General features: G+C 41.7%; 1 protein-coding gene and 1 pseudogene across 5 annotated transcripts in view; both read left to right on the top strand.

The window, feature by feature from the left end:
• The window catches only part of Grb14 (growth factor receptor bound protein 14), a 115,945-nt gene that overhangs the window by 61,673 nt on the left and 32,429 nt on the right, over nt 1–21,843 (top strand). For 3 of the 4 annotated variants that reach the window (NM_031623.3, XM_087654024.1, XM_087654027.1), the window contains 1 exon segment: nt 13,042–13,198. In NM_031623.3, coding sequence (NP_113811.2) covers nt 13,042–13,198 — 157 coding nt within the window. 4 annotated transcript variants of the gene reach the window in all.
• On the top strand, nt 13,417–17,027 carry LOC148006475 (oocyte-expressed protein homolog pseudogene; annotated as a pseudogene). The gene has a single exon (XR_015683532.1). The product of XR_015683532.1 is annotated as an oocyte-expressed protein homolog pseudogene (transcript).

Raw genomic sequence — 21,843 nt, 5'->3', positions numbered from 1 at the left:
TTGGTGCATATTGCCCTCCCTCTGAGTCCCCCTCTTGCTTTATTTTGCTTCTTTTAGACACAACCTTCAGCTTATATTTGAGTATTTTGTCTCTAAGTCTAAAGGTTATAAGGCCCTCAAATGTTTTTCTGAAGTCAACCAACTTTTTGTTTCCTCTCTATTGTTGTGTCTTTATTTAAAAAAGAAATAGAGGTGGCTTTTGAACTCTCTTTCCTCCACTGCATTTGTATGTAAGAGCGGGAGTTGATGGATCAACTCCTAAACCCTAAGGACATTCTGCTACATCCCTGCAGTGGATACTCTCACTGACACCTCAGACTGTAAGGACCACACCCCTGTGACCAGTGATGCGTGCTTCAAGTGTGCGTGTTGTTAGAACAGATTTGAAGCTGTAAACTGCTCCTAGGGCTGAGACGGTTCAGTCTGTCCCTCATCCATCCACATTGAAGGAGTTCTCATCATAGCCATTGTATACACTGTGGCATCCTTGGGCAGTCTGTTTATGCTAGGGAGATGCTATAAACAGACCCCATAAGAGCTGTGTTCCACCTGCTACTCAACTGTCTAATCCATTGGGAAGCAGAGTCTATTCCTATTCTTTGGAGCCAAGCAGAATTTCTTTTGGTATACAATTTCAAATGATATTCGTCTTCTCGCCCTAATTTCTTCACACTATAAAGCTGGGAATTTGGAGGACTTAACTAGAAATACATTATATCCCTTTATTAAATAGCACGATTACTTAAACATCAGTCTTTTATCTTTCTGGCTGCAGTGGAAACAGGATATTAATATTATGTCCTAAGGGTTCTGAAGAGCACCAAGCTCTTTGTTTTCCCATGATCCTTAACAGTTTCAGCCTGAGGTGTGCACACATCAGTCCCGTGTCTTCTGTTAGGAACTGATTTCTTTTTCTAAGATAGGAAGGTTTCGTGTATTCATGTTTTTTGCAAGGGGCCCAACTCCACTTGAGAGCTGAAGCTTACATTATCTTTACTGTCTGCATGTATTTAAAGGAGATAAGTAGACAGAACAGAGTTCTCAACAGCCTTTCTGCACTAGTCACACAGAAGAGTTTCCCTTAGCCAGTGGTTTCCAGAGATGCCAGGGATGTGTTGCAGGAGAAAGCTAACATAGGTGAAATTTCATCACACACACACACACACACACACACACACACACACACACATACACACACACACTATTCTGCATACACACTACACAAACATACACACACATACATATACATACACCAATATAGGCCCTACATATGTACACACGCACACACACACATTATTCTTCATACACACTACACAAACATACACACACATACATATACATACACCAATATAGGCCCTGCATATGTACACACACACACACACACACACACACACACTGCACATACCTCACATATCCACACACCTTACACACACATACCACACATGTATGTACACACTCTTGCATACATACCACCCATGTACACGTGTCCACACATACCACACACATATATGCACATAAATACATATACACAAGAGTATATTTGAAAAACATCAGCATTAAATGTTTTTATTTTTACAAAACCAGTCTTTGCAGGGTTCAAACCAAAGTATTCTTTCTTTATTAAAATCAATAACTTGTATTCTATAAATTTCAGCTGGTTTTAAGCCTTGTTTAAGGAAAAAATTTCTGTTGACATTGCTTCTGAAGTTTAATTTTCTGGCACTCATGTGTTAATGATAGATATAATTGATATATATTATAAAATAACGAGGCTCTTAGTTTATATGTTCCGATTGTCGAGATTTGTAATAACACAGGTTGCATGAATCAACCATGGTCCCTGGATGGTTGGTTACATTTTCTCTTCTCAGCCATTTGCCTGCTCTGTATTTTCCTCACCCTCACTTACAATCTAGCCTAGCTCCCGAGTGTCTCTAACTTTCACAGCTTCTTTGAAATAAGAGATGGGCTGGAGAGATGGGTCAGTGTTTAAGAGCACTGACTGCTTTTCCAGGGGTCCTGAGTTCAATTCCCAGCAACCACATGGTGGCTCACAATCACCTGAAATGGGATCTGATGCCCTCTTCTGGTGTGTCTGAAGACAGCTACAATGTACTCATATAAATAAAATAAGTAAATCTTAAAAAAAAAACCTTAAGAAATAAGGGATGAGGTTGGAAAATGAGAAGCGGACTTCTCTGACACAGCTGATGAGAGTTAGCTGTAAGAAAACACATGGGGTAGTCAGGAGGTTGAAGAGGCCCTTCCTGCTCACCTGTCTTTCTTCAGTCACCCTTTCTGGATTTTTGCTCCAGGATACACCATTGTTCCTGGTGTGCCCATGCTCAGCCAATGGTTATACGCTAATGAATGTTGGCAGAAACACCCTCTAGAGTTTGATCCAGTTCTCTGTAAGCATGGCAGCATTGCGGGGGTGGTAGTGGAAGCATCCTTAGAAAGTCAGCCCTGGCTCGCCCAGACCCCGATGCAGGAGGCATGCACTTATGAACCACAGCCTATTTGGATAATTTGGCTCAATGAGACTCCACAAATATTAGTATACAGGGAACTGCTAAAAACCAGAAGATGAGAAGGAAAGTTCAGCAACAGTTCTGACTGGCTTCGAACATGTGCTTGCAGACATCAATGGCTTTGTATCTCGAGACTGCCATATTGAATCAGTTCGTCCTTTTTGTCCCCAGAGGAAAGTTATATGTACGAACAACTTTCCTGAACAGAGATATTTTTGAGTAATTATATTTACCGTGGTGGAAAAGTAGTTTCAAATGGAATGCCAGGCCGGTAAGTTGAATGTTTCGTGTGCAGAATGCTCATAGGCTTCGCAATGGATGCAAACTGCATCTGCTCAGCAGGGCTTGGTTAAGCCAGGATGACTCGAGCTAGGTTGCTGTGGTATAAATGTAAACAGGGAATAACTAGAAAATTTTCCCAGGCAGGGAGGGTTGATCGCTAGACCAGGTAGGAAGAACATACCGCAAAGCCTTGAACATTCAAAATAACCTGAAGAGGAGTTCATTGGAATTCAAGTGGAGCGTAAGTAGGGATTTTCCAAAATAAACAAGTTGTTTGTTTGTTTGTTTTGTGGGTAGAACACAGATGGGAGTTTCAGGTGGAACTTTACATGTGGCAGGAAACATGGCTTTCAGGGACATGTCATGCCTCTCCTAGGGTCATACAGTGAGTGACCCATTTCATCAAACCTTAACTGCCTCCTGGGGAGCCACAACCTTAGGATGATCACTCCCTCGCCCAAGGCCACAGCACAGGTCATCCCATCACTCTGAGATTAGGATTACAGCATATGAACTGTGTTGGGCACAGACTTTCAGCACATTGCCTTGTGCTTCCTTCATATGGGTTGCATCTGCCCAAGGCCAGGGTCTTTGTGGTCAGTCTACACCTCCTCCATAGCTCTGAGGAAAAGAGATCCCATACAATGATTGTTGAACGAGTTCTGCTGGCTCTTACAACACTGGCCTCGGAAAAACTACTTACGTCATGGTTGATTTCAAGATGCTTGGCTTGCAAGGTTCTGGGGTTCCACTGAATCCAGTAACCAGAACGACAGCCCAGCATCACTGAGCTGGAGGGGGGAGTTGTCATATTGAAAGGATTGCTGGTGATGGGCAAGAAAGAGAGTGCTTCAGAAGGAAGTGACACAGCTCCAAGAAGAGAGGTAAGAGGCTGGGATCCAAGGCTAAGGAAGCTTGATTTGTGTCCTACAAGTGTGTCAATTACTGTCTGTCTGTCTGTCTGTCTGTCTGTCTGTGACTCTCTCAGTCTCTGTCTTTCCATCTATAACTTCGTCTCTTTGTCTCTCTGTTTCTGTCTCTCTAGCTCTCTTTGTCTCTCTGTCTTTCTGTCTGTCTCTCTCACTTAGGTCAGGCTAGCTTCAAATACACTTTGTATCCAAGGCTGGCTATAGATTCCAGATCATCCTGTCTATACTTCACAAGTATAGTACCATGCCTGGGTCTAAATATTTTTATATAATTTTTTCAGGTAATGTTTTCAAGGCTCACAAAACAGTTTATTCTGTGTGGATATTATAGCTTTCTTTTATTGTCAAACACATGTCTTTAGGATTATGAATAATGCTTTGCTGGCCACCTCAATTCCTAAAAGCCATTTTCTAATGTTAGCAAGGAAAAACATGAGAAGTTTTGCTTTGATATGAAATTGTTGGGTCAAAGGAACGGACCTTGTAATCCTTTCAATAAATATCCTCCCATTAATACACAGAATATTTTTCTCCTTATGTCTCCTCTCCACTGGGAGAGGGAGCCTAACTCATTGTGATATAATAAAGTGTACTTTCAAAAATGATAGGACACACATTGCTCTCTATCGCATTTGCTTGAATTACTGGCCATGGAAGGATGCTGATTTTTCGATGATAGGAATGTTTTCTGCATTGCATTGTATTGCTCCTCACTTTGGTATGTGTGCACAGCTACACTACTGCTCCATTTCCACGTGCCTGCTTATCTTATTAACTTAATACAGATAATAGTTGATCCTGGGAATTCTAATATAGAACACAGATTGGTGAATGTTGTTACCTAAGTTGGACATTCTGTGTTCTAGTATCTCGCCTCTGATCCACAGAGTGTAGCTTTGCTTCTTTGTTCACATGGATACTCCTAATGGGGTATTGTGCTTGAGGTCATTTAGGGACAAGGACTCCTTCTGCCCGTGGCCTTCTTCTCCTCAAGGCCTGTGTAGTTGTTTTTGTTCCGTGGGAGGGTGGTGAAAGACAATCGGGGCATGTGGTAGAACTTTATGGGACAGATCAGGAGGCTCACTGTTCCACAGGCTTGTGTTCTGCTGACTAAAACTCGATTCCATGGCCACGCCGATGGGAAGAGAGAAAAGGACAAAGGACATGTAGATAGCTAGTCAGTCCTTGCCCAGGCCTCCATACCTGAATTGGGAATATCTTTCCAGATAACCTGATTTCATTCTGGGTTTCATGGTCATATTTTAATGTAGAATAACTCGTTTCTTGGATTATTTACACAATCTAAATATGCACAGGAAAAGGTAGAAGAATATTGATGAGGTTCACAGCTTTAATAGACCAGAAAGGTAAATAAATTAAAGAGTGTGATTGAGTGGGACTTAGTTTAGATGATATAGACAGGGTAGAAATTGTTGAATGAAGGGACTTCGGTTCCTATGCAATGTGTGGATGCACAGGATTCAGTCAGCATGTAGGAAGATGAAATGCACAAGGGAATACACAGGGAATTTATGCCCAATCAACAAATTTGATAACTTATAAGGAAGGACCTTTGAACAGAATACCTAATATATAGAATAGAAAATATTTGAAGGCCATATATCTAATATGGCCTTTCTTCCTCCTTTCTTTCTTCCTTCCTTCCTTCCTTCCTTCCTTCTTTTCTCTCTCTTTCTTTCTTTCTTTCTTTCTTTCTTTCTTTCTTTCTTTCCATTCCTTTCTTTTGTCAGTGTTGTTCTTTTTTCTTTTTTCTTTTTTTTATTAACTTGAGTATTTCTTATATACATTTCGAGTGTTATTCCCTTTCCCGGTTTCCAGCAAACATCCCCCTCCCCCCTCCCCTTCCTTATGGGTGTTCCCCTCCCAACCCTCCCCCCATTGCCGCCCTCCCCCCATAGACTAGTTCACTGGGGGTTCAGTCTTAGCAGGACCCAGGGCTTCCCCTTCCACTGGTGCTCTTACTAGGATATTCATTGCTACCTATGGGGTCAGAGTCCAGGGTCAGTCCATGTATAGTCTTTAGGTAGTGGCTTAGTCCCTGGAAGCTCTGGTTGCTTGACATTGTTGTACTTTTGGGGTCTCGAGCCCCTTCAAGCTCTTCCAGTTCTTTCTCTGATTCCTTCAATAGGGGACCTATTCTCAGTTCAGTGGTTTGCTGCTGGCATTCGCCTCTATATTTGCTGTATTCTGGCTGTGTCTCTCAGGAGCGATCTACATCCGGCTCCTGTCGGTCTGCACTTCTTTGCTTCATCCATCTTGTCTAATTGGGTGGCTGTATATGTATGGGCCACCTGTGGGGCAGGCTCTGAATGGGTGTTCCTTCAGTCTCTGTTTTAATCTTTGCCTCTCCCTTCCCTGCCAAGGGTATTCTTTTTCCTCATTTAAAGAAGGAGTGAAGCATTCACATTTTGATCATCCGTCTTGAGTTTCGTTTGTTCTAGGGATCTAGGGTAATTCAAGCATTTGGGCTAATAGCCACTTATCAATGAGTGCATACCATGTATGTCTTTCTGTGATTGGGTTAGCTCACTCAGGATGATATTTTCCAGTTCCAACCATTTGCCTACGAATTTCATAAAGTCGTTGTTTTTGATAGCTGAGTAATATTCCATTGTGTAGATGTACCACATTTTCTGTATCCATTCCTCTGTTGAAGGGCATCTGGGTTCTTTCCATTTTCTGGCTATTATAAATAAGGCTGCGATGAACATAGTGGAGCACGTGTCTCTTTTATATGTTGAGGCATCTTTTGGGTATATGCCCAAGAGAGGTATAGCTGGATCCTCAGGCAGTTCAATGTCCAATTTTCTGAGGAACCTCCAGACTGATTTCCAGAATGGTTTTACCAGTCTGCAATCCCACCAACAATGGAGGAGTGTTCCTCTTTCTCCACATCCTCACCAGCATCTGCTGTCACCTGAGTTTTTGATCTTAGCCAATCGCACTGGTGTGAGGTGAAATCTCAGGGTTGTTTTGATTTGCATTTCCCTTATGACTAAAGATGTTGAACATTTCTTTAGGTGTTTCTCAGCCATTCGGCATTCCTCAGCTGTGAATTCTTTGTTTAGCTCTGAACCCCATTTTTTAATAGGGTTATTTGTTTCCCTGCGGTCTAACTTCTTGAGTTCTTTGTATATTTTGGATATAAGGCCTCTATCTGTTGTAGGATTGGTAAAGATCTTTTCCCAATCTGTTGGTTGCCGTTTTGTCCTAACCACAGTGTCCTTTGCCTTACAGAAGCTTTGCAGTTTTATGAGATCCCATTTGTCGATTCTTGATCTTAGAGCAGAAGCCATTGGTGTTTTGTTCAGGAAATTTTTTCCAGTGCCCATGTGTTCCAGATGCTTCCCTAGTTTTTCTTCTATTAGTTTGAGTGTGTCTGGTTTGATGTGGAGGTCCTTGATCCACTTGGACTTAAGCTTTGTACAGGGTGATAAGCATGGATCGATCTGCATTCTTCTACATGTTGCCCTCCAGTTGAACCAGCACCATTTGCTGAAAATGCTATCTTTTTTCCATTGGATGGTTTTGGCTCCTTTGTCAAAAATCAAGTGACCATAGGTGTGTGGGTTCATTTCTGGGTCTTCAATTCTATTCCATTGGTCTATCTGTCTGTCTCTGTACCAATACCATGCAGTTTTTATTACTATTGCTCTGTAATACTGCTTGAGTTCAGGGATAGTGATTCCCCCTGAAGTCCTTTTATTGTTGAGGATAGCTTTAGCTATCCTGGGTTTTTTGTTATTCCAGATGAATTTGCAAATTGTTCTGTCTAACTCTTTGAAGAATTGGATTGGTATTTTGATGGGGATTGCATTGAATCTGTAGATTGCTTTTGGTAAAATGGCCATTTTTACTATATTAATCCTGCCAATCCATGAGCATGGGAGATCTTTCCATCTTCTGAGGTCTTCTTCAATTTCTTTCCTCAGTGTCTTGAAGTTCTTATTGTACAGATCTTTTACTTGCTTGGTTAAAGTCACACCGAGGTACTTTATATTATTTGGGTCTATTATGAAGGGTGTCGTTTCCCTAATTTCTTTCTCGGCTTGTTTCTCTTTTGTATAGAGGAAGGCAACTGATTTATTTGAGTTAATTTTATACCCAGCCACTTTGCTGAAGTTGTTTATCAGCTTTAGTAGTTCTCTGGTGGAGCTTTTGGGATCACTTAAATATACTATCATGTCATCTGCAAATAGTGATATTTTGACCTCTTCTTTTCCGATCTGTATCCCTTTGATCTCCTTTTGTTGTCTGATTGCTCTGGCTAGAACTTCAAGAACTATATTGAATAAGTAGGGAGAGAGTGGGCAGCCTTGTCTAGTCCCTGATTTTAGTGGGATTGCTTCAAGTTTCTCTCCATTTAGTTTAATGTTAGCAACTGGTTTGCTGTATATGGCTTTTACTATGTTTAGGTATGGGCCTTGAATTCCTATTCTTTCCAGGACTTTTATCATGAAGGGGTGCTGAATTTTGTCAAATGCTTTCTCAGCATCTAATGAAATGATCATGTGGTTCTGTTCTTTCAGTTTGTTTATATAATGGATCACGTTGATGGTTTTCCGTATATTAAACCATCCCTGCATGCCTGGGATGAAGCCTACTTGATCATGGTGGATGATTGTTTTGATGTGCTCTTGAATTCGGTTTGCCAGAATTTTATTGAGTATTTTTGCGTCGATATTCATAAGGGAAATTGGTCTGAAGTTCTCTTTCTTTGTTGTGTCTTTGTGTGGTTTAGGTATAAGAGTAATTGTGGCTTCGTAGAAGGAATTCGGTAGGGCTCCATCTGTTTCAATTTTGTGGAATAGTTTGGATAATATTGGTATGAGGTCTTCTATGAAGGTTTGATAGAATTCTGCACTAAACCCGTCTAGACCTGGGCTCTTTTTGGTTGGGAGACCTTTAATGACTGCTTCTATTTCCTTAGGAGTTATGGGGTTGTTTAACTGGTTTATCTGTTCCTGATTTAACTTCGATACCTGGTATCTGTCTAGGAAATTGTCCATTTCCTGAAGATTTTCAAATTTTGTTGAATATAGGTTTTTATAGTAAGATCTGATGATTTTTTTGAATTTCCTCCGAATCTGTAGTTATGTCTCCCTTTTCATTTCTGATTTTGTTAATTTGGACACACTCTCTGTGTCCTCTCGTTAGTCTGGCTAAGGGTTTATCTATCTTGTTGATTTTCTCAAATAACCAACTTTTGGTTCTGTTGATTCTTTCTATGGTCCTTTTTGTTTCTACTTGGTTGATTTCAGCTCTGAGTTTGATTATTTCCTGCCTTCTACTCCTCCTGGGTGTATTTGCTTCTTTTTGTTCTAGAGCTTTTAGGTGTGCTGTCAAGCTGCTGACATATGCTCTTTCCTGTTTCTTTCTGCAGGCACTCAGCGCTATGAGTTTTCCTCTTAGCACAGCTTTCATTGTGTCCCATAAGTTTGAGTATGTTGTATCTTCATTTTCATTAAATTCTAAAAAGTTTTTAATTTCTTTCTTTATTTCTTCCTTGACCAGGTTATCATTGAGTAGAGCATTGTTCAATTTCCACGTATATGTGGGCATTCTTCCCTTATTATTATTGAAGACCAGTTTTAGGCCGTGGTGGTCCGATAGCACGCATGGGATTATTTCTATTCTTCTGTACCTGTTGAGGCCCGTTTTTTGACCAATTATATGGTCAATTTTGGAGAAAGTACCATGAGGAGCTGAGAAGAAGGTATATCCTTTTGCTTTAGGATAGAATGTTCTATAAATATCCGTTAAGTCCATTTGGCTCATGACTTCTCTTAGTCTGTCTACATCACTGTTTAATTTCTGTTTCCATGATCTGTCCATTGATGAGAGTGGGGTGTTGAAATCTCCCACTATTATTGTGTGAAGTGCAATGTGTGTTTTGAGCTTTAGTAAGGTTTCTTTTACGTATGTAGGTGCCCTTGTATTTGGGGCATAGATATTTAGGATTGAGAGTTCATCTTGGTTGATTTTTCCTTTGATGAATATGAAGTGTCCTTCCTTATCTTTTTTGATGACTTTTAGTTGGAAATTGATTTTATTTGATATTAGAATGGCTACTCCAGCTTGCTTCTTCTGACCATTTGCTTGGAAAGTTGTTTTCCAGCCTTTCACTCTGAGGTAGTGTCTGTCGTTGTCTCTGAGGTGTGTTTCCTGTAGGCAGCAGAATGCAGGGTCCTCGTTGCGTATCCAGTTTGTTAATCTATGTCTTTTTATTGGGGAGTTGAGGCCATTGATATTGAGAGATATTAAGGAATAGTGATTATTGCTTCCCGTTATATTCATATTTGGATGTGAGGTTATGTTTGTGTGCTTTCATTCTCTTTGTTTTGTTGCCAAGACGATTAGTTTCTTGCTTCTTCTAGGGTATAGCTTGCCTCCTTATGTTGGGCTTTACCATTTATTATCCTTTGTAGTGCTGGATTTGTAGAAAGATTTTGTGTAAATTTGGTTTTGTCATGGAATATCTTGGTTTCTCCATCAATGTTAATTGAGAGTTTTGCTGGATACAGTAACCTGGGCTGGCATTTGTGTTCTCTTAGGGTCTGTATAACATCAGTCCAGGATCTTCTGGCCTTCATAGTTTCTGGCGAGAAGTCTGGTGTGATTCTGATAGGTCTGCCTTTACATGTTACTTGACCTTTTTCCCTTACTGCTTTTAATATTCTTTCTTTATTTTGTGCGTTTGGTGTTTTGACAATTATGTGACGGGAGGTGTTTCTTTTCTGGTCCAATCTATTTGGAGTTCTGTAGGCTTCTTGTATGTCTATGGGTATCTCTTTTTTTAGGTTAGGGAAGTTTTCTTCTATGATTTTGTTGAAGATATTTACTGGTCCTTTGAGCTGGGAGTCTTCACTCTCTTCTATACCTATTATCCTTAGGTTTGATCTTCTCATTGAGTCCTGGATTTCCTGTATGTTTTGGACCAGTAGCTTTTTCTGCTTTACATTATCTTTGACAGTTGAGTCAATGATTTCTATGGAATCTTCTGCTCCTGAGATTCTCTCTTCCATCTCTTGTATTCTGTTGGTGAAGCTTGTATCTACAGCTCCTTGTCTCTTCTTTTGGTTTTCTATATCCAGGGTTGTTTCCATGTGTTCTTTCTTGATTGCTTCTATTTCCATTTTTAATTCCTTCAACTGTTTGATTGTGTTTTCCTGGAATTCTTTCAGGGATTTTTGCGATTCCTCTCTGTAGGCTTTTACTTGTTTATTAATGTTTTCCTGTGCTTCCCTAAGTGTGTTCATGTCTTTCTTGAAGTCCTCCAGCATCATGATCAAATATGATTTTGAAACTAGATCTTGGTTTTCTGGTGTGTTTGGATATTCCATGTTTGTTTTGGTGGGAGAATTGGGCTCCGATGATGGCATGTAGTCTTGGTTTCTGTTGCTTGGGTTCCTGCGCTTGCCTCTCGCCATCAGATTATCTCTAGTGTTACTTTGTTCTGCTATTTCTGACAGTGGCTAGACTGTCCTATAAGCCTGTGTGTCAGGAGTGCTGTAGACCTGTTTTCCTCTCTTTCAGTCAGTTATGGGGACAGAGTGTTCTGCTTTCGGGCGTGTAGTTTTTCCTCTCTACAGGTCTTCAGCTGTTCCTGTGGGCCTGTGTCTTGAGTTCACCAGGCAGCTTTCTTGCAGCAGAAAATTTGGTCTTACCTGTGGTCCTGAGGCTCAGGTTTGCTCATGGGGTGCTGCCCAGGGGCTCTCTGCAGCGGCAGCAACCAGGAAGACCTGTGCCGCCCCTTCCGGGAGCTTCAGTGCACCAGGGTTCCAGATGGTCTTTGGCTTTTTCCTCTGGCGTCCGAGATGTGTGTGCAGGGAGCAGTCTCTTCTGGTTTCCCAGGCTTGTCTGCCTCTCTGAAGGTTTAGCTCTCCCTCCCACGGGATTTGGGTGCAGAGAACTGTTTATCAGGTCTGTTTCCTTCAGGGTCCGGCGGTGTCTCTGACAGGGGTCCTGCCGCTCCTGGGCCCTCCCCCACGGGAGCCCAGAGGCCTTATACAGTTTCCTCTTGGGCCAGGGATGTGGGCAGGGGTGAGCAGTGTTGGTGGTGTCTTCCGCTCTGCAGCCTCAGGAGTGCCCACCTGACCAGGCGGTTGGGTCTCTCTCTCACCGGGTCTCTGTTCTTTTTTCAAGACAGGGTTCTCTGTGTAGTCTTGAATGCCCTAAAACTCACTCTGTAGACCATGCTGGTCTTGAACTCAAAGATCCACCCGCTTCTGCCTGAGGAGTGCTGGGATTGAAGTAGTATGCCACCATCACCCGACTACTATCTATTTACTGCAACTCAAGAGAAGAAAGCAATCAGAGTTAGAAATGAGCTGCACAAAGTCTAAAGACACATGGCCAACTGATAGGTGTATAGGAAGGTCCTGAGCAATGAGAAGTAGAAATCAAAAACAGTTAGGTGCCATCTCCCAGAAACCAGAAGCCATAGCTCTGGAGATGATGTAGACAAAGGGAGACAGGTTTTCATTCTGATGCGTGAAGAAGGGCATATTAATAAGCATTTTGAAAAATGGCACCTGATGTTTCTAAAGAAATTGAACACAGAACTGCCATGGGACCCAAAGGACAGATACTCAAAGCAAGTGAAATCATGTTTCTTGTAGAAATCTGTACTTTCGCACTGCAATGGTGTGATGATATGGGAACTGCCTGTGTCCTATTGATGGGGAACAGAAGTAAAAAAGAAACTGTGGTGTTAATGTACACACACACACACACACCCCTAATGGAATATTATTAACCCTTTAAAAAGAGAGGAATCCTGATTTGAGTGTAGTATCTTTGTAATGTCAGCATTTGAAAGGCTGTTTTTTGTTTATTTTGTTTTTTAAAGAATGTTTAGAATCACCGGGAAACAAAAGTTTTGGTACCTTGGAAGAATTACTAAGGTTGTGACAACTGGCATGGTAAGATCCATGCGAATGTGCATGGCACTATTACACAGGCTGTGTGTGCTCTGCATTGAGTTACTAAGAAGATGTGAGTTGGGCATGAGCATTCCTCTCTCTCCCTCTCCTCCCTCCCTCCCTCCCTCCCTCCCCACTTCTTCCTGAGTGTGGATTCAGTGTGACCAGCTACCTCCATCTCCTGTTGTCACAGCGTCCCACCAGGATGGTGCAAATCTCTTGGATCTATGGACCAGAAAGAAATCCACCATTCTTTAAGTTGCTCTTGGCAGGTGTTTTGTCATAAAAAGAAAGAGTAACCAAGACACTGATTGCAAATATCTTAGCTCGTTCTCTTGTTTCTCACCCGCACAGGTGATTAAAGTTTACAGCGAGGATGAGACCAGCAGAGCGTTAGAGGTGCCCAGTGACGTCACAGCCCGTGATGTCTGCCAGCTGTTGATCCTGAAGAACCACTATGTCGACGACAATAGCTGGACCCTTTTTGAGCACCTGTCTCACACAGGCGTAGGTAAGGACACAAGATTTCTGTCTCATGGTTTTCCTGATGGGTACATAGCCTAGCACATGGCAAAGACTTTCTTTCCACCCAGATAATCAGACAAATTATGTTGAGCAGTCCATTCCTCGTTTTATTTAGGGCCATTAGTTTATGGACAAAGAAGACACAAAGTAGAAACAAAGATAGAAATGCTGTAAATTTGTTGTCTCTATTTAAATCATGATGGTGCTAATAAAATAAAATCTTAAATAAAATAAAATCTTAAGTCATGATGGAGATATATCAATTTATCTCCAAAACATGGAGTTAAGTTTCATAGGCAAATCTCACGAAAACAGGAAAGCCTTTCAAGAAGTCAGTAGAAACAGATTTTGTTTGGTCTCCTTGTGAGTTGGTTGGGAGTGTATGCTCTAATTTTTTTCTTAAAGAAATAGTGCTTTTAGATCCAAGACTTAAAAATAGTAATCTTCTTTTCCCAAATATTTAATGGTATGCATCTCTGGGTTGTTAACTGTGGGGAGGGGTTTAAACTCTTCTATTAATTAAATATGAACAATTTATTGACTTCTAGAGTGAGAACAGAGTTTGGCAACAATTTTGTTTTCTACCTTCTTCTTGTTGTAGGGACTACGGTGGGAAGGAATGCTTTTGTGTTTAGGTAGATGAGAAAGGAAGGAGTGAGTTATGATAAGCTATTTCATTCATTCAACTTTGTGTTAGTTTCACAGGGTTGCCATGACAAGTTACCATGAAGTTGGTTGCTTACAACAGTTCAGTTGACCCTTCCATACTTCTGGATCTATGATAGCGGTACCTTAGTTTGAAATCAAGATTTGTGTGCTTCCCTTGGAGGCTTTAGGATAGAATAGTCCCCTATTCCCCCCTGCTTCTTTCTAGCTTCTCTCAAGCTGCCAGCATTCCTTGGCTTGAAGGTATATTATTCTCATTATCCTCCTTCGTCAGATGCCCTAGTTCTCTTCTGTCTGTGTTGAGTTTTTGGCCCAGCAATGTAAGGGATCACTTACAGCAGGGCAGTTATTTCAGATTCCTGACTTAATCATACCTGCAAAGTCTCATGGTTGTCTTTTGATTGAAGGTGTTCAAGGTGCCACAAATTACTCCTCTTTTTATCATATAACTGTTACTAAGCTATCATCAAAATGATTTTTCGTAGTTTACTATTGACAGCCGTGTTACTTCCAGTGTTTAATTCAGAGAACCGTAGAGAAAACTTATACTAATCAGGACACTTTTCACTTTCTGACCTAACTACTGAAGCATAAAATTTTACCATGATTTCATTTGTTCTTGGGTTTATATGCCAAAGAAGCATTCCAAAGCCAGGTTCAATTCTGAAGAGAGCTCTGCCTTTTCCTCATGAGATGAAATTGAAAAAAATGACAAAGACAACAGAGGTCTTTGGTTGACTTGCTTTAAAAAAAACTCTGGGGTTGGGGAGATAGTTCAGTTAGTAAAGTGCTTGGGGTATTTGATCCAAATACCCACTTAAAAATTCAGATCTGGTTGCTTGCATTTTTATTCCCATTTCTAGCTAGGTGTAGACAGCAGATCCCCAAAGCTTGCTGGTCTAGATTGTTCTGCCAGCTTTAGGTACTAATAAGACATCATCCTAAAAGAAAGACAGATCCATATGTGTGCAGTGTGCTTACACACATATACTGTTGTCTGACTTTTCCTGGGTAAACTTTCACAAATTTCTTCTCATCCCAGAAAGGGAGCTGGTCATAGACAAAGTATCAACTCCATCAAAGTTACACTGGGAGGTACAAAGAGTTGTTATTACTTACTGAAGTAAGTAAGTACTTACTTCAGGGTTTACAGGAGCAGAAGTGTGGCCAGATGCATAATAGAAATGTTGCTAAGCATGGTATTCTCTCTGTGACTAGCAAGAAACTTGACAGATCAGAGAGTCTGGTCTGGGCAGCTAAGCCGGTCAGTATCTTCCTGTTATTCTAGCTGCTCAGGCTTTCCTCAGTTGTTTACTGCTTCCCAGACCTTGGGGCAGGCAGGGTATGAATAGGGGTAGGGGTTGTGAGTCTTGAAAGTTTCAGGAATTTCCTCAGACTTGTAAGTTGTTTATTTCCTGTATCTCCAGAGCCTCTCTCTTCAGGAGGGGATATTTCAGTTTACAAGAAATTGCTATACAACACACTGACACAGACAGAGTGTCCTGAAGACCCCTGGGGAAAGACACCTGTATTGTTGCAACATGGTTTTGATACTTATGACAGTGGGGTGTGAAACACAAAATACCCTCTAAGAATACCTGAATTCTGAAGATAGCCAGTGGTATCTCCTTCCTCCAATAAAAGTTGGCTTTTTCTGTTGCCACTTATGATGAGTTTAACTTCTGCTCCTGATATTTAATCTCCAAGAAGGCTAATTTCCAGTAGATGCCTGCCATATTCCAAATAACTTCATTACCCATTCAGCTCTTAATTAACATAATATATAAACACTGTATTTTATACTTTTATCTTTTTTTTCTTTCATCTTAAGGTTCTTTGGAAGCACGTTGTATTATAGTCAATATAATTTATGCCTGAGAAGCTTCAAAATTCAGAAATAAAAATCTATTCTATAAACAAAGGCACTATGCTCACAGAAACCTGCTGAGTATTTATAGGAAGCAATGAAATACACTTTTAAATGCAAAAATCTTAAAATAGAGCCTTTGAAAGAATTGTGAGCTCCACGCTACATTTGAACTTTTAGGCATTGTTATGAATGTGCTTCTTCATGACTTCATGCATTTTCCAGATAATTACTGAAATAAAGTCAAAATACCTGAATGTCATCTCCTGGATTCATGAGCTATGTGTCAGGTCAAAGGCTATGAGCAAGACATTTTCTTTAAGACCTTCATGGCATTGATTGCCTTTTGGCTTTATTATACCCAGGTTACATATCCAGAGAAAGTAGTTTTAAACACTATTTTGACCCGAGCACTAAATGGTTTAGCAATAGATGAGGAGGTTGTAATAGTCTTTGGGGATGTGATCTGTGGTTTTCCTCAGCATCAGATGCAGTCAGGTGTATCTTGATCATGCTTGCATTGGAGACCCTTATCATCTAACTGTGGTTGGTGCGATGAGTTTGTGTTTGTTCCATGAATTGGTTGTAAAAGGATGCATAGTATCTGTCATTATACACACACACATACACACACACACACACACACACACACACACACACACACGCAAAGAAATGGGACCTCACAAGGCTGATGCTCACGCCAAGCCAGAAAAACCGACTCAGGACCTCTCTCTCATAAACTCTCAGAAGCTGCTCAGCGTCCCGCCTGTGTCCCTGCGACTTCGTGTGCTGCCTTGGTGGTTCCCAGTCCAGGAACTCAGCAATCCTATGGTGTTCTACCTGGAATCTTGGGTGGCAGAAAGAATCATTGGCTCAGACCAAGACGAAATCTCAGAAATAGAGTGGATGAGCCAGGCCTTGCTGAGCGTGAACTTGGCCAACTCTGGGAAACTAGCTGAAATCACCATCTATGGACGACCCAGTGCACAGATTCGAATGAAAAATATTCTCTTGAACATGGTGGCTTGGTACAAAGAAGACGAAGTCCAAAGAGCTGTGAAGCTGAAACAAGTTGAAGAGTTTTTAAAACAACATGCATCCTCAATCATAACCCAAGCGTCAAAGGGCAAGTTAGACTCAAGCTGACTTGCAGCCCGCCTCTGCTGGAGGGAAGAGAAGCACGGATGGATTCTTAAATCACTACAGGTGTTTTCTTACCTGCCTTCATGAGCACCTTCTGGATTTTGTTTTTTTTCTTTGCAAATAGCAATTCGTTGAACTATTCCAATAAAAAAAATTTTTTTTGGTAAAAAAAAAAAAAAAAAAAAAAAAAAAAGAAAGAGAGAAAGAGAGAAAGAAAGGGAGAAAGAAAGGGAGAAAGAAAGGGAGAAAGAAAGAAAGAAAGAGAGAAAGAAAGGGAGAAAGAAAGAAAGGCAATAGTTATATTTCAGAAAACAGAACCTGCTGCCCACTAGGCAATTCTTGTACCCAGAACAGGCACTCCCTGTCATGGAAAATACTTCTAAAGAGAATAATCAGCTCCCTGCACACAATTGAGAAACAGAGAGATTCCAAAGTAAATATAAATAATTTCACAACATTGAGATGACTTCTACTATTTTAAGACTCTAGATATTTTCTCTGCCTACTCTATAGCCCCAGGTTCACCACCATACTCTCTCAACAACCCCCGGCCTGGGATTACAGGTGCCATTTTGCACCCTTGAGTTTGTGTGTTGTTTTAGCATGGTTGTTGCCTGTATTCAGTTGAATAAACTATTTTAGCCCCCTGAAATGTGGTTTGTGGGGGGCTTTTGGCCTCTCCTTTCACTTGTAAATCAGGAAATCTCCCCTTCCCCTGGTTGCCTCTCCTGAACACTCCAGCAGCGGTTCACCATTCAGAGACAGCTTTGTGTGTGTGTGTGCCTTGAAACTTTGAATCCAACATCAATGCTACATCTGGTAGCCAGCTCACTAGTGGGTTCTTTTTCTGTCAGTTAAAGGATTAAAAGACAGAGCTGGGGACCACTGAGTTTACAGAGCTTTAGGTTTTTATCTGGACTTGGGGTGGCCTACCCCTTGGTTCCCCAACCCTTTCTCTATCATTTAACATTGTCTGGGGCACCATTGTGAGGCAGCAGGTGAGTCTCTGTCTCTGCAGCTGCTGATTGGCTGGACTGAGACTGGGTGCTCCCACCGCGTCTGCTCTTGGCAGGTAACAGCTATGGAGAGACCCACCACATGCAGGGAAAAAGAGCTTTGCTCAGGAGGAACAAGAAACTCATCCTGGGGACAAAAGAGCCACACCGATAAGAAAGAGAAGCACTGTGTGTTGCTGGCGTGGCTTCTCCCGCCCCAAAGCCCCTGGCCTCAATATCCTGTGCCCAAAATATACTCCTGAGAATTTTAATTGGCTAAATCATTGAGATCAAGCACGTGCCCTCGTTCAGGTTTATGTCTGAATTGTCTAGTGGTGGAGCATAATATGACAGGGTTCTTAAAATGCAGTTTTACAGACACCACGTTTAAAACATCACTGTATCAACCCACATAATAGTCTTAGTGCTGTACTTTGCTGGATAGCCACTGGGTGTCACTATGGTCCCCCAAATGGAGCTCTCTGCTGTCACAGTGGATCCTGCCAGCCTCTGTGTGTGTGTGTGTGTGTGTGTGTGTGTGTGTGTGTGTGTGTGTGTGTGTGTGTTGGGTGTGGCATCAGCTTCAACTCCTCTGGAACTTAATGGGATCCATGTTTGTCTTGCTCCCATTTGGATTCCTAATTGAAGCTGTGGTAGAAGGCAGTGGCAATTAATACAATACCTCGAGCACCTACCTACACGGTCTTCAGGAAAGAAAAAGGATTAATTGTGTTTTAGCATCGTTGCTACAGCGGCTGAGATTTCCATTGTGAATACTACTGCAGAGCGGCTTTAATAAGCGGAATGAATGACCAGAGGCTTTTAACGAAACCCTTTTTACATGTGCAGTCGCGTCTACCCCATCTCTCAAAGCCAGGAGGAGTTGTGTGGTGCAGGGGGCTTGCTGCTACCTGCTCTAAGGCTACGGCTGAACACCCCCCCCTTTTTTTATTTCAAACAAAGGAGGCCCAGCATGTCCCTTTTCGGCTGGAGCTGATATGCAGTTACACTGTCTGTGCTGTTCATAATTTAGCAGTTTTCATAGTTCTAACTAGCCTCGTCACCACCCAGAACCTCAGGTGAAGCCCACAGGACATGTTCTGAACTTAGCACCCTGTGGAGCTGGCGCGTGTCCACCTTGACCCCCTGTGCTCTCAGATGCGGTGTATTGCTGGTAGATTTAGTCCCCCAAACATGAAAATATTTTTACTGGCAAAAAGTCGGGGCGACATGTGAATCACACTGCTTCCAGGTTCTTGGATAAGTTCCCAGAGCTGTCCAAATTCCTGCTGTCTCCCACCTCAGGTATTGTGGTAGCGTCACGATGGTCATCTCCCAATCGTGTATCGAGTTTATCCATCTGGGTGTGGGCCTGAGTCTGTAGTTCTATTACTGTCATTTGTGGGGCCCGGTTAATTCAGTCTGCACAGGCCGGGTCTCACCTCTTGCTCCTCACGGCACTCCTCAGTCCTTTATACGTGAATCCGGGGTATTGTTGCATGCGCTTGGTTGCCTCTTCTTCCCTTGTCTGTGCTCTTAGGATTCTTAGATACCTCTTTACCTGGCTACCTGCTTGGCTACCTAGGACTGTTATTTTACTGCCTTTAGCTTTTTCTTAAAAATTACTCGTGGCAACAGGGTAAATGCTAGCACTTCCTTCGGCAGCTGACAGACAGCTAACCCAATGTCACACGCCACCATATACCCAGTCTCATGTGGTATGGTCATCCTTTGTGTCTGAGACGGGGTAGGTTGTCCTACTGTCTTTCCACATGCCCAGCTTGAGCCACACCCCATCTTTTGGTCTCCATGGGAACCCATATTCATATTCTCTCTTCATCTCTCCTCTTTCTGTCTTTGCTCTCTCTGTCTCTGTCTCTCTATCTCTGTCTCTGTCTCTCTGTCTCTGTCTCTCTCTCTGTCTCTCTGTCTTTGTCTCTGTCTCTGTCTCTCTGTCTCTGTCTCTCTCTCTGTCTCTCTGTCTCTCTCTCCCTCTCTCTCTCTGTCTCTGTCTCTCTCTCCCCCCCCTCTCTGTCTCTCTGTCTGTCTGTCTCTCTCATACATAATTTAAATAGCCGAATCTTGAAGTTGACTATATGTAGAGGATAATGATGCCCGAATAAAACATGTATAAATGCAATACTCCCTCAACTTGATGAGGAATGTTTACATATTCCTTCATATAGACCTGGAGCAAAAGCAGGGGAGGAATGAACTCTGCTTACCCTTGGTTGGTAGATTTAGAGACTGATCGTGATGACCAATATCCTGTGATGTCTTCCCTAAAGACAGCACAGGCATCTTCCTGGAGCCTCAAGCTGGGACCAATACCCACCTTCTTAGCTGCTGTAACTTTTTTTTTTAAACAACCATCTGAATATAGTGATCTTGTTGTTAAAATTAGATAGTACTTCTGCAAGAGAAGGAATTCTGCCTATGCCTATGTTTTTATAACCCAGGCTCAAAGACAAATGAATGTTTTGAATTCATTTGTACTGCATTGTAAGGCGTTTGCTTATATCCAACAATTCAAAGTGCATCTTAACAAAGGCCGGTGAAGAAAGAGGCATGGGAAACCCACCAAGATGGATACTTACGCCTTCTCTCAAGTACATGCCTGGTGGAGCTTTATGGAGGCTGTTAGCAACTGCTCCCCATCCACGGGAGATAGCATGCACACAAACCTTGAAAGGGAAACAAGTCCTTCTGTGGGTATGCATAGCCATCACGGATCTGAGTTAATGCGTAGCATATTTCTATTTGCTGAGATGAATTTAAAGCTCTGTGAGCCTTCCATGTAAAGCGCCATAACTTTCCTCAGGAAGTTAATCTGACTGGGGCTTTTCTAGGGGTTCTTGGTGGTCTTAAGTAGCATTCTCTGGTTAAGGAGTCCTTTAGAAATTGAGGCCCGGTTTATTCTTTGCTTCTCAGATTCAGGCTTTGTTTTGCTTGGTCAGGGGCTGTTCATTTTGCTCTGAAAATAAGATTGGCAAAATGTATAGGTGGTTTCAACCCAGCTCTGGGAAGTACGAGGGACATTTGTGGCTTGGAGTTTTCTGTAACAATGGTGTAGGAAGACTGTTTCCTGGGTACATTAGAGGTAAAAGCCACTTTGTTTCTTCTCTTATCAAGTGATGAGAAGAACAGGGGCTCGGCTTCTATTTGAGCCCAAATGCGGCGTTTTTAGTGGATTCAGGAACAAATCCAGGCAGAAGGTCACAGGTGAGCTCCTCCATTCTTGGCGGATTGAAGTTTCTTAAAAGACTTTGAACTTAAATCAACAGTTTCAGGAGACACTTTTCTTCTTTTTCTCTTAAAGAAAAAGTGCTCGAAAATTAAACAGAAAACAGGATTACTTGGTAACATTTTTCTTTCCTAACTGCAAGACCCTGCAGATAAGTTAGAAACAAAAATAAAATGTAAAACAACATGAAGTTCTCATTTTTGTTGGAAACATTTATAATTCTTCGGAGCTTTTCTTCCCCTTTCACATTCTTACTGGCAGCAGTTTCGAAGTAATTTAACTCCTTGCTCTTTTTTGTTTTTTTATTATCTTGTTTTTTTGTTTTTGTTTTGTTTTGTTTTGTTTTGTTTTGTTTTTACTTACATATCAATGATGTTTGGTGACTACAATTCACTCTCCGGTTTCTGAAAAATAACTTCAGAATTTTTTACAAAACAGGTTTAACCAGTTATTGGTTAGCCATTCAAAATGGTGGCAAGTATAGCATTTGGGAGTAAAGTGATTTTTTTTAAAACATGTGTCCCTGTTGATTGCTTTGTGTGACTCTGGCCAAATGCCCACCCACTTAAAGCAGAAAGCCTTTATTTTGGCTCATGGCTCTGGATGGTTCCATTCATGGTCGCTTTCTCCCATGTTCCTGTGATGTAGTGAGCAGGCCATCATGGCTGCCGGAGTACATGGAGAAGGGAGAGAGACAGAAGACCAGGGGCAAGATG

This window comes from Rattus norvegicus, chromosome 3, assembly GCF_021556685.1.
Source record: "Rattus norvegicus strain SHRSP/BbbUtx chromosome 3, alternate assembly SHRSP_T2T, whole genome shotgun sequence".
NCBI classification, from domain to species: Eukaryota; Metazoa; Chordata; class Mammalia; order Rodentia; family Muridae; genus Rattus; species Rattus norvegicus.
Note: the sequence above shows the minus strand (reverse complement) of the source record. Positions and strands in the feature narration are given on the sequence as shown.